This window comes from Eulemur rufifrons, chromosome 28 (assembly GCF_041146395.1).
Source record: "Eulemur rufifrons isolate Redbay chromosome 28, OSU_ERuf_1, whole genome shotgun sequence".
Taxonomy (NCBI): domain Eukaryota; kingdom Metazoa; phylum Chordata; class Mammalia; order Primates; family Lemuridae; genus Eulemur; species Eulemur rufifrons.
Genome location: NC_091010.1, coordinates 43,959,740 through 43,973,319, shown reverse-complemented (window position 1 = coordinate 43,973,319; position 13,580 = coordinate 43,959,740). Strand labels below are relative to the sequence as shown.

General features: G+C 35.9%; 1 protein-coding gene across 1 annotated transcript in view; it reads right to left on the bottom strand.

The window, feature by feature from the left end:
• The window catches only part of CC2D2B (coiled-coil and C2 domain containing 2B), a 76,531-nt gene that overhangs the window by 12,299 nt on the left and 50,652 nt on the right, over nt 1-13,580 (bottom strand). The window contains exons 21-27 of the mRNA XM_069460711.1: nt 12,968-13,138; nt 11,500-11,596; nt 10,619-10,728; nt 9,241-9,337; nt 3,654-3,752; nt 1,344-1,526; nt 987-1,184 (exon numbers count right to left, since the gene is read on the bottom strand). Of these exons, the coding sequence (XP_069316812.1) occupies nt 987-1,184; nt 1,344-1,526; nt 3,654-3,752; nt 9,241-9,337; nt 10,619-10,728; nt 11,500-11,596; nt 12,968-13,138 (955 nt within the window). The remainder of the gene's footprint in view (nt 1-986; nt 1,185-1,343; nt 1,527-3,653; nt 3,753-9,240; nt 9,338-10,618; nt 10,729-11,499; nt 11,597-12,967; nt 13,139-13,580) is intronic.

Genomic DNA, 13,580 nt, shown 5'->3' with positions numbered 1-13,580 from the left:
ATTTCTTCTTTTTGGCCAGGCATAGTGGCTCATGCCTGTAATGCTAGCACTCTGGGAGGCCAGGGCAGAAGGATCACTTGAGGTCAGGAGTTTGAGACCAGCCTGAGCAAGAGCAAGACCCTGTCTACTAAAAATAGAAAAATTAGCTGCGAGTGGTGGCATGTGCCTCTAATCCCAGCTACTCAGGAGGCTGAGGCAGGAGAATAGCTTGAGCCTAGGAGTTTGAGGTTGCTGTGAGCTGGACTGATGCCATGGCACTCTAGCCTGGGTGACAGAGTGAGACTCCATCTCAAAAAAAAAAAAAATTATTTTTAATGTTGAAGAATAGCAATGGTTTGATTTGCTTTTAAGTTCAAAATCTATCTGAATTATTTTTGTTAATATATGCTTATTATAAGCTGCTGCAGTGGGGAGATAGTGGTTCAGTCTGCTTTCTCAAACAACAGAAGCTATACTGTGGATTTTCCCCCATACAGCGCTGGAGACAAGGACTCAGACTAAGGTAGGAAAGAAGAAAGGGATACAAATAAACAATGAGTTAATGAACAGAAAGTTCATTAACATTTTAATTGACATACAATAGCTGTCATTTATGCACAATCATGACTCTGTACACTGGTGACTTCATCTAATTAATAAACATGTTTCATAATCCTTGACAAGCAAAGGAGTTAAGATTTATATACTTTTTTAAAACATAAAGATAATCTTTGAAATAAATCTGAGAGCACTATTATCTCCTTGGATATTGGGTGTCAGGAAACATACGAAGAAACCCATGATGGAAAAGTAGAGGGTAGCAAAAGGCAATCTAAATTAGAACTTTTGATTTCAGCTTAAAGAGTAAGGCTAGGAGAGCTTTATAATTTACAACTAGTATAAATATTCTGAGGAGAGACAATTGACTAGATTGAACCCAAATAAACAGAAGGTAAAGGGATTCTTCAATCACAATGAAGCGGTTATTAATAAAAATAATAACTTACAAGTGTTGCACTAGAATCATGAAGTAACATATCCAGAAGTTGCCGAGGTGGATTTAATGCCTTGATATATCTTGTTACTAAGATCTGTTTCCCTTCATGATTAAAGACAGTAGTTATGATTCTTCGGTTAGGAAACATTGCCTTGCAATTTTTTTTAAAAATCTGTGCTCTTTGCAAAACATCTATTTGATCTGAAAACTAGAATCAAATTTAAAGTATTGTACTATATTGTTCCCACAGGAAAATGTCAAGAACCAATGTTTATATTTGCCAACTTTGAGATTATTATCACAAGTTTTAAAAATAATTTAAACTTCTTTGATGGTATAAATGAAAGAAATGAAATGTAAAACCTACCTTATCTGGTTTTGGGTTATAGGTAACATATGATATTTGAGGTTCAATGGTAGCAAAAATATTTAAGAAGGTACATTCTTTTAAATTCTGCCAATTGTAATCTTCTTTAGGAGATATGTAAGTCTTACTCCAAGTATACCCAAGCAAAACTGGTGGAATATTTACTTGAAATGTTCCACTAATCTGAAAGAGTATATTAATGTAATAGATTATGCATGATGAAAACAAACATCATTTAAATATTATAGCCCAGCTCCGTCCTCTCCATGGGAGAAAGCAGGCTTGCATGAATACGTGGGCTTCTACTCATATGCACTTGCCCAAGAATGATCAGGTTCTCCATGATGATCTGCTTATAGGTACTCCTAACACCTTGGGTCCCTGCCTAACATATACTATGTAGAGACGGCAGGAGTAAGAAAGGGATGAAACAAGGAAGGAAGTTACTACACTGGACTGATAAAAGCTCTGAGAAAATCTAATTCAGGCTCAGAGAAGAAGCTAAAAGATCATGTTACAGTTTGCATTGGGTCTAAAAGAGAAAAAATGTAACAGCAGGAAAGACATTCCTGAGGTATCCAGGAGGAGGGATCGTGTGTGTGTGTGTGTGTGTGTGTGTGTGTGTGGAGGGAAGAGATGAGTTACAATAATAATAACTAATAATAATAGCTAATAATTACTGAGCTATGTACAAGACACTGTGCCAAGTGTTTGGTATAGATGGTAACATTCAATGCAGTAGATAATGCCTTTATCTCCATTTTGCAGATAAGGAAACAGAGGCTCAGAGAGTTGTATTTTATGCAAGATCACAGGAACTAATGAGTAGTGGAGCCAGGATTACAACCCAGCTTTGTCCACCTTTGAAGCCCACATTCTTAACTACCTCTCTCGCCTACTGTCTGGCCTGAGACTGAGAATTGTTGTAGGGATTTACAAATGTAGGAAGCCTTGTACATCCAACAACTTAAATCCCTATTGCTTTTTATTTGCAACACACACCATGTAGGCACTTCTACTCTCCTACCCAATATCCACTCTTTCCTCCTTTCTTACCAACAGTTTTAGTTGGTAACATAACAGCTAGGTGGTGGCCATGCCACATAAATAAAATGCAAGCAGAAGTCTGTTGGAGTTTTCCGGCGAACTGTCTGTTTTTCTGATATAGGCATTGCCCCTGCTTGCTTCTCCCTGCCTCCTGTGGCAACATAGATTTGAGGCTAGAGTTGCAGTGAACATTTTGCATTAGTGAGGATAAAAGCCACGAACCTAGATTCTTTATGATATCCTTGAGCTGCTGCGCTGGCATCTGGACCTTACCTGCATCAGCCACTGTTAGTCAAGTTTTCTGTTGCATATGGCCTAATGCAGTCCTAACTAATACGATTCCTTCTCACTCAAAAGCCCTCATTTGCTTAAAGACAAATTTATCTTTAAGGACTTAATTCAAAAGTTATCTCCTCAGTAAAGTCTTCCCTGACCTTTCATTCTCCTTCTCAGTCTCCGCTTATCCACCACCAAAATCTTAACCACACCCCCATCCCCGCCCACTTCCCCCTGCAACCCAGGAAGAGTAATGTACTTCCTACTATGTGTTCTCATAGTACCTATCTCCTGCCTCTATTAAAGCACCACTGCATTATCACATTGTACCAAAATGTTAGTTTTCTTCTATAGACAGTGAACTCACTGATCTAGAAAACTCATTTCTGAATTTTTAAATCTTCTGTGCCTGGCATGGCCTCAGAGATATCAAGGCAGTGACCTTGCCTGAAATCACTCAGTAAATAAGTAACAGAAACTAAAATGGAGTCTAGGCTGGGATTTTTATACTTTGCTGGTCATGTAGGCATATTCTTGCTACATAACCCAACAGCAGAGCCCTCTGAGGGTCTCACAGAGATCAGGAGCTCATCATCAGTCTCACCATTAACAACAAGCAATGCTGACAAGCTGAAACTCCTGGGACTCATCATTACAAAGGAACACCATTGAGAATGTTCCTTGAATCTGGGCTTACAGAACTCTTATATGCAAATATGAGTGTTGCTTTAAGACCTAAGGCTAGCTGTCCTATTCTTTATTAGTGAACACTCTAAAGATATAATAAATAAATTTGTGGGTATCCCCTGTTCTAGAAATAGCCAAAATCTTCAAATACTATAAAACCCAGAATACTCTAGCACAGGATCATTTTAATTGACTTACCAACCTGCCAAACACAGAAGCTGGTTCAAAGACAACAGAAAGTGTTTCTGTTAGCCAGAGGTCAAAACTTGGAATAATTAGCAAAGAACCATTTTCTGTTACCTCCGATTGTTGCAGAAGAGCAGAAAAGGGGAAGATGATAGATCCAAGCCAATTCTTTCTTATATATGAATGACCACTACAGCTCTTGAGACAGTGAGCCTATTAAAATAAATAAATTTTTTACTATTTAATATTATGTGATGAATAGTTTCACAAACTAACAGGTAAATATAAAAAATCATCCCCTTTCTTTTTAAAAAGAAAACAAAAGATAAATAGAAAAGATATTTTTCTTGTGTTTTAATTTTTTAAAAAGATAATTGACTACTGAAAGCAAAATAATAACCTGTTGTGGAGTTTATGACATGTGTAAGTAAAATGTATGACAATGAAGCACTGGAGGGGGAAATGTAGGTGTTACAGCATTCCATTCTGCACTATATGTGAAGTGGTAATATGTTACATAAAGATAGTCTGTGGTAAGTTAAAGAATATATTGTAAAGCCTAGAGAAACAATTAAGAAAATAAAGAAGTATAGCTAAGAAGCCAGTAGTGGAGATAAAACGAAATCATAAAAGTAGTCTATCAATCCAAAAGAAGGCAGGAAAAGAGGAAAAAAGAATAAAGAACAGATGGGATAAGCAACAAATAGGAAGATGGAACCCAGCCAGGTCAGTAATTTCACAAAACGTAAATGGCCATATATTAAAAGAGATTGTCAGAATGGATTAAAAAAAAAAAAAAAAGCAAGACCCAACTATATGCTGTCTACACTAAACCCATTTTAAATATAAAGAGACAGATTAAGAGAAAATAATAAGCAAAGAAAGAAAAGGGAGAAAAAGATATATCATACAAACATTAATTAAAAGAAAGCCAGAGTGACTACATTTATAGATGAAGCACATTTAAAAACAAGAAATATAACCAGGAATAAAGAGAGATATTTCATAATGACAAAGGAGTCAATTCATCAAAAAGAAATACACGCCTAAACATGTGTGAACTTAATAACAAAGTTGCAAAATATCTAAAGCAAAAACAGAGCTGAAAAATATGATATAAAAAGCAAGTTGGTAAATTTGACTTCATCAAAATTAAAAACCATGCTTTTCAAAAGAAACTGTTAAGATAAAGAAAAGATAAGCTATATACCGGGAGAAAATATTTACAAATCATATATCTGATCAAGGACTTGTATACAAAATATACAAAGAATTCCCAAAACTCAATAATAAGAAAATAAACAGCCAAATTTTAAAAACAGAATAAAGACTTGAATAGACACTTCCCCGACATAGATGGCAAATAAATACATGGAGAGGTGCTCAACATCATTAGTCATTAAGAAATGCAAATAAAACCACAATGAGAAACCACCACACAGCTATTAGAATGGCTAAAATTAAAAACTCTGACAAAGTATTTGTAAAAATGTGAAAGACCTAGAAGTCTCATACATTACTGGTGGGAATAAAAAGTAGTACAATCACTTTGGAAAACAGTTTAGCAGTTTCTTAAATAACTACTCAGTATAATATCCAGCCATTTCACTCCTAGGTATCTACTAAGAGAAATGAAAGTCTATACAAAGACTTGTACACAAATGTTCACAGCAGCTTTATTTTATAATAATCACAAAAGAAACTTAAATGTTCATCAACAGGTGAATATATAAACACACAAGGGGATGTATGCTTATCAATGAAATACTACTGTACAATAAAAAGGAACAAACTATTTCATAAACACTACAATATGGATGAATCTCAAAATAGTTTTTCTGAGTAAAAGAAGCAAGATTGAAAAAAAAAAGAGTACATACTTTATGATTCCATTTCTATAAAATTATAGAAAATACAAACTACAGTGACAGAATGCAGATCAATGGGTGGGAGGCAGGAAGAGGAGGGAGGGAGCTATGCCTCCAGAGCAGAGAAAAACTTTTGGAGATAACACATGTGTTGATTATCTTGATTTTGATGATGATTTATTAAGTGTATACATATGTCAAAACTTGTCAAATTATACACTTTAAATATGTGCAGATTATTGTATGCTAATTATTCCTCAATAAACTATTTTTTTAAAGATAGGGTCCTGCTCTGATGTCTGGGCTAGAGTGCAGTGGCATCATGATAGCTCACTATAACCTTGAATTCCTGGGCTCAAGCAATCCTGCCTCAGCCTCCCAAGTAGCTAGGACTACAGGTGCACGCTGCCATGTCCCGCTAATTTTTTAAAATTATTTTTTGTAGAAGCGGGGTCTTGCTATGTTGCCCAGGCTGGCCTTCAACTCCTGGGCTCAAGTGATTCTCCTACCTCAAACTCCCAAAATGCTTGAATTATAGGCATGAGTCACCATGCCCAGCCAACGCTATTTTTTTTTTTTTTTTTTTTGAGACAGAGTGTCGCTTTGTTGCCCTGGCTAGAGTGAGTGCCGTGGCGTCAGCCTAGCTCACGGCAACCTCAAACTCCTGGGCTTAAGCGATCCTACTGCCTCAGCCTCCCGAGTAGCTGGGACTACAGGCATGCGCCACCATGCCCGGCTAATTTTTTCTATATATATTTTAGTTTGCCAGATAATTTCTTTCTATTTTTAGTAGAGACAGGGTCTCACTCTTGCTCAGGCTGGTCTTGAACTCCTGACCTTGAGCGATCCACCTGCCTCGGCCTCCCAGAGTGCTAGGATTACAGGCATGAGCCACCGCGCCCGGCCAACACTATTTTTAAAATTAGATAAAGTATGTATAGTAGGGAGGAGCAGGGATTAAGCATAAAAGGGATTGGCGTTTACTACCACCACTGTCCCTCCCCCTGGCAGTATCCTATGATCCACTCCACTTTTAGCCACTTAACATTTTTTATTTCGTCAACCAAAGGCCAGAAGTGGAGGGCCTCTGGGGAACATGGAAGAGAACGGTTGAAGTTTGAAAAAAGTTGCCAAAACCCTGATTCCTGCCTTGGGCATCAGGATCCCTTCTTTTTGTACTTTACTTTTTTGTACTTGTCCTTGAGCTGAACAAAATGGACTGTGTTCCTCTAGTCTCAAAAGTAACAAGCACTCTTAAGTAGTAGCTTTGTAGCAATTAAGGCCTCGGACTTCTGACTGATGTGATCTCAACTGAATTAATCTTTCCATCCCAGATCCCAGGGATGCTGCAGGCTTCCTAGGTCTACCTTGTCTCAGGCTATAGATTATACTTCTATTTGTGTTCACTTTACAGTTGGTTCCCTACGTATCCTCTCTGAGAAAAAATGAAAGAATTTTATTCTTAAGACCATCAATATGAATTATATATGAAGCAACCTTTAAAGAATCTATTAGTATGAGAATTGTTTATATCAAGTGATAAAAACAAGAGTTAATATTCCTGAGCTATAATTTGTATGTGCTAAGTCTGTAACATATTGGCATAAGTTGAGGCAGGGCCACGGACTCTTTAAATGGCTGCAGTGGGGCTGCTATGATTGGACCACATTTATGTGATTTATTTATTTAAATCACATAAATAAAACTGAGCTATTTGTGTTTTTAGTTTCTCCAGCCCCTTGTAAATCAAAATAACCCCTTCATCTTTATCCTGGTATGTGATTTCTTGGTGAGCAACCAGCTTGCCCTATAGGATCCCTTATCTTGTTATTGGGATAAGAGATACAGTCTAAGATTTTTTTAGAGATAAATTCATAGTCTTAGAATGTTTCCGTTATTTGTAAGAGGGCAAGAGATCAAACAAGCTAGCCATTCAACACATTTGGCCAAAATATGTACAAAAATCAGTCCTAAGGACATTGGGGGAAAAAATTATAAAAATACAAGCAGAAATAAATGAATTAGAAAACCAAAAATGAAATGTAAAAGCAATTTCAATAGTTGGTTCTTTAAAAAATAGGCAAATCTCTCTTCCAAATTAAATCAGAAAAACAAAATAGAAAGACACTTGGATAAAGTTAGAAATGAGAAGATAAATAACAGCAGGTCAAAAATTATGCTGAAAAATTATATGCTAATAAATTTGAAAATCTTGAAGAATAATTTTTCTTTTTTTTAAAAATAGCATTTAAACCAACATCTGAGTATTAGATTAATTTAAGTTCTTTTTGTGGCTACTGGGATTTTTGTGAGGATTTTAGGCTCCAAATCTGGAGTGGTGGTCAGGGCTTGCTTTGTCAGCTCCAAATGTAAATTTCTTTCATCCCCAGTGTTAAAAATACGGTATGTGCCTGTGAGATTTCCAAGTCCTCAGCTTGCTGCCAGCAGGTAACTAAAGAAGGGGAGACCCACGAGAAGTAAGAAACAGTAGATAGCAGAAAGAAAAAGTGCAGGAGGGACATAGAGAAAAGAGAGGATAATTGAAGAATTTCTAGACAGAATAATAATCAATGACAAACCAATATCTTCTTTCAACTGGGTGGCCATCTTGGGACTCTGCCTAGCTCTAGTCCTTTCTGAGAAAATGGAATGTTTTGGCCCATAGTTACCCTGCAACCCAGTCCATGAGAGGAAGGCAAGAGTACATGGCCCCTTCCTTTCCTAAATAGCATGCCAATATTGTCACAACCAAGTCTGATACCTAAAGCATATGGATCATTCCAATAACAACACAAAGCCTTTTTAAGGTTCTATTGTTAATCAACTGCTATTCAATTCTGGTCAAATTAGTCACTGAGATAATTCTCTTTTGAGAAAGAAAATCTGGTAGGCATTCTTGTGGGTTTTCTAAGCTGTACCCATTATCAGTTTAGATAATCAGAAAACTGCTCAGTTTAATTCCTTGGAGAAAAGCCATCACCAAATTTCTGTTTAATATTTTACTCTCTACCTTTATCAGGAGCTGGTAAAACATGTTTTAATATTTGTCATATCTCTTGGAAAACTGGGTTTGAAAATATTGCTATTATGATTTGCAGTCGTTTTTACAGAAAGCTTGTTCCTGAACCATATACTTCAAGGTCTCATTCAACCTCTCTGTCCTGGACCCCTGTTGCCTCCAGGTAGAATTAATTGCTCCTTCAGTAGTCTTGCCCTAGAATTTGATAAACATCTATATTCAGGCATTTAATTTACCTATCCCAAGAGAGTAGTTACAATGGATATGCATCTTTATATTTTTAGTGCCAAGTTCAGTAGGGAGGAAACTAACATTTATTTCAGAGCTTGCCATGGCACTAGGCATTGTGTCAGGAACCTTCACATATCCATGAGAAAGACATTCAGTAATTTTAGAAATTGATTAAATAGAACTGAATTTTAGTCCTAGGAATAACTTGGTCTCTTTTGTAGAAATGGCGTATTTTCTTTGATCAGATAATGAGAACTATGTAAGCTATTTTTGTTTATCCTTCTGTCTTAGCTACCGGGAAGCTCACATTTAAATGTAATGTTCCATTGCAGAAACCTACTTCTCCCAAGTTCTTGGTATCTTGGTATCCCTCCTCCTCCTATACATGGTTTATGATCTCTGTTACTTTTGAGCCACCTTGTCACATGTCTGATTTTATTGCAAGTTGCCTCAAATCCTTTTAAGAAAATGTTGGATATAGATATTGCATCTAAAATCAAATTTACAAATATTACTAGATTTCATTCAGATTGACCTTCTTAGAATTATTCCAGTGTTGGTTGTTATAATTATTCTACTTTACCTCATGCTTTTCAATCATCATTTCATCAAAAATGTTAACATATATATAATCTTTTATTTTAGATAAGCTTGAGAAGCTATAATCATGTCCTGGTGAGCTGCAAATAAAAAAAAATACTTAAATGCTTGATTTTCTCAAAACCCATTTGTTTTCTAAGAGCATTATTCATAAAGAACTATGAAATTGCCTGTGTTGTTTTCTTTTATAAAGGGTAAACTAAGGCAAAGCTATATCCTTTGAAGACTGTCACTTATCTAGGTGATTCTAATGCACAAAAAAGTTTGAGAGCCACTGTCTTAAGAAGAAAGTCTTGCACATGTGCTCCAGAAGATAAGTACAAGAATGTTCAAAGCATTTTTTTGTAATGGCAAAAAAATTGGAAAAAAGATAAATATGTATCAACAGAAAAAAGCATAAATAAATTATGGCATTTTCATACAGTGGAATACTATATAGAAGTGAAAATAAATAACAGTGTCTTAGTTTGTTTTGTGCTGCTATAACAGAATACCTGAGACTGGGTAATTTATAAAGAACAGAAATTTATTTCTCATAGTTCTGCAGGGTGTGAAGTCCAAGATTGAGATGCTAGCATCTGGTATCTGGTGAGGGCCTTGTTACCGTATCTTCACATGGCATAAGGCCAAAGGGCAAGCTAGGGAGGAATGCTGTGTCCTCACATGGCAGAAGAGCAGAAGAGGGTGAGCCCACTCCCACAATCCCTTTTTATAATTAATCCATTCATGAGGGTGGAGTCCTCATGACCTAAACACCTCCCATTAGGTTCCACCTCCCAATACTGTTGTATTGGGGGTTAAGTTTCTAACAAATAAATTCGGGTGGGACACATTCAAACCACAGCAAACAGCTGCAAGCATTAACATGGATGAATCTCTCAAAATAATTAAGAGTAAAGAAACAAGACTGCAGAAGAATACATAAATATAACTCAATTTACATAAAGTTGAAAACATGCATAAATAAATAATATATAGTTAGGGATAGATACTTATGAAGTAAAATTGTAAGAAAGAGAGAGTGATTAGAGAAGAATGCTAAACACAAATTCATGGTTGTTACCTCTGGGAGGAAAAAAGGGAGATGCAGTTAGGTTGTGGCACCGATGGCCTTCTAAGGTATTGGTAATATTCTATTTTTTTAAGCTGAATGGTGGATACACAGGTATTCATTTTACTTTTCTTCAGAACTTATGTTTACATATGTATCATATATTAGTTTATATGTATGAAATATTTCATAAAATAAAAGCTTAAAAAATAAAGCCCATATCAATCATTATATACAATAAATGGCTCAAGAAAATAATTTTGTTATTGCTCTTTTTTTAGGAGCTGTGGAAAAATGGACTCCAACTTACATAAAATCTACTTTAATTTCTTCATTCCAGCATGGATGAGATCCACTTGTAGTATTGGTTTGGTATACAGTGTGCTGAAAAGAAACTTCCACAAAAGGGTGTACAGCATCCTGAAACACACAATTAACATTGACTAGACTTTTGTAATATTTTATATAGTTGATAAAGGTAGAAGGCTAGGAAATTATTTGGCAACTGTATGGCTAAGTTTTTCCAGTTTTTCAAACAGCCATTATTCATTCATTCATTTAATGAACATCTATCGGTCCTATTCTATATGAGGAATTTTTCTAGGCTCCAAAAATAAATAGAATGTGCCCTCAGGGATTTCATGGTCTATTAGGGGAAAGTCAACAGGTAAACAAATAAGGGCAGTGAAATGTGAGAAATGAAATAAGAGAAATATATTCAGGGTATAAGAATTACTTAGGAAAGGGAGTGCTTAACTTTCTGGGGTGAGGACAAAGAGGGCATCACAGAGAAAATATTGCTTGAGCTTGGGCTTTGAAACATTAAGTAGTATATAGTTCACTTGGCCAATGATATGAAGATGTATGGAGGCCATTCCAGGCAAAGGAAACAACTAGCAGCGGCCTTGTAGAACAAGTAGTAGTATGATACAGCTGGGGAGTAGAAAGAGATGAGGCTGACTGGTAGGCAAGGGCCAGATAATTGAAGATTGGTTTCTAAGGAGCTTGGACCTTACTCTACAGACCCTGAAAGCAGGGAATGAAATGGTTAAAATTACATTTTATAAAGAACACCTTTGCTGTGTTACAAAAAGCCAAGGAAAATAGAGATGAAGAGACCAATTAAGAGCCAACTGCAATTCAGAGCAAACATAATCAATATTGTACTTTACAGAAGTGTTAAATACTTACCTCATTTAGGATCTCATCTGAGGCTGCTGATTGGAGTGTGTCTTTCTGTCTGAGGCAAGATATAGGTGACATCAAAGAATTAGGCATATCCAAGACTCTTCAAGAAAAACAATATTGAAACATATACCTTAATTAGTTTTCATATTAGTTTTGGTAGAAGTGGATGGGTTTTCTTCCTGTACTTATGGAGATATGTAATTCAGTTACTCTGGATCTTATAGAGTTTGCTTTGGATTCTCACATTGTAGGGAGGTAGAGCTAAACATCTGAGAATCGCTACTCTGGAAGAGTGCCTCCTAAATGCTGATATGGATTAGATACATACACTCTATGATAAAATTTTCACTGGTATTCAGCAAAAGGAGAACAATAAGGCAAGTGATACTTTGAGAATATACCCTTCCTACTTTTTTGGTGTTACAATATTTTTTCTTTTATATAATGGTGATTACAGAAAATGGTGGTGACTTTATATGTCCTTACTGCATGAAACAGCCTTTGAAATGTACATTTGTTTTGAGAATATTGTATTCAATTAGATGAATAAGGTTATGGTTTGTAAAACATGGGCAAAACCTTTATGACATTTTAACTATAGATTAGTAGCCCGTAAGCAAAATGTTTGTTTTTCATAGGTAGAATTCATGGGTCGTGGTAAGCATAAAATAATCAGGTAGAGCACATGTGTGTTAAACACAGATAGACAAGGATATCTAATATTCCTGAGGCACTTGAGCACTAAATATTCATAATATATAAATCATACATGACATTAAATACATGAGACACTAAATATCCTGGATATACTAAACATGTGTGAGCATTCGTATTCAGTATACCTTAATTTGACCATCTATTGGTGATATCCATTCTAGTCCCACATATCTTTTGCCCAAGAAACATAAATAAAACCCGACTGAGTGCATACAGAAAGGATGGGTGAAATCCCACTTTTGTAGAAGTCATCTAAAATAACAGGTCGAAAGCAGAGCAGGGTGTAAATATAGCAATCCTAATTTCATAAACTGTTCCACATTTCCTTCACAGCTTTCCCAGAACATTTCCTACAGCAAAATTAGTGTTCCACCTACTTTCTCCAGCTTTATGCTTCCAATATTGAGATGGTAAATGGCATGGAATAGAGCAGTTGGCAGCAGAAGCATCAGAATTTTCACAACAGGGATTATGGACAAAAGATATTTATTTGATACAGCATGAGAAGGCGGCATGGGAAAACACCCCCAAAATATACATGTTAAAGCTACTCTGGGAATCTCAAACTTCAGAAAACTTAATATGTGGCATTGACAGTAGGTCTGACTATCCAAATGAAGATTTCAACTTTCATTCATTTTTTGTATCTGAAATATTAATCAGGTACAAAGTTTTACAAGTAGGACAGCATGGAAATTTATCACATTTAAGACAGATCTTTTGTGATTCTAAAAATTGGAGTATATTATCTTACCTATTAACTATTGTTTTCCTCGTCGGAATATTATAGGCCCTCACTATTCTGATAAGAATTTTAAGATCTCCATCAGAGACAGTCTGTGCTGTGACTTTTTTCCTTTCTTTCCTCTGAGGCTTTAACTTTCTTCGTGGTTCAACAAACTTACAAATTGCATCTGTCAACTGGCTAAAGAGTAAAAAAAAAAAAAAAGATCAATTACCGATTTTTTGATTAGTTATAAATAAGGCCATTATTCTGAACCATATTCTTTCCATTATGAAGGGGATACAGAGTTGTCTTAAACCCAAGGAAAGAATCTTTTTCTGAGCATAGAAAGAAAGAGATGCTATGTTCCTTTGTGTTGAGAGACAATGTGATTGCCCCAGGCCCTTCAGGTACATGGTCCAAAGAGAGAAGGAACAGGGAGAGGTAAAGCCATGAAACATGATGATCTTTCAGAAGATTATTCATTTTTTAGGGATTATTCTCTTGAAAGTGCCTGGATATTCACATTTTCTCCATGGCTCTGAAACCAGAGTTACACATGCTGCCAACTTTGGCAACACAAATCCATGGAATTATAGTTTTGTGGTCACACCCAGTTTTCCCCAAGGACTAAAAATAAAAC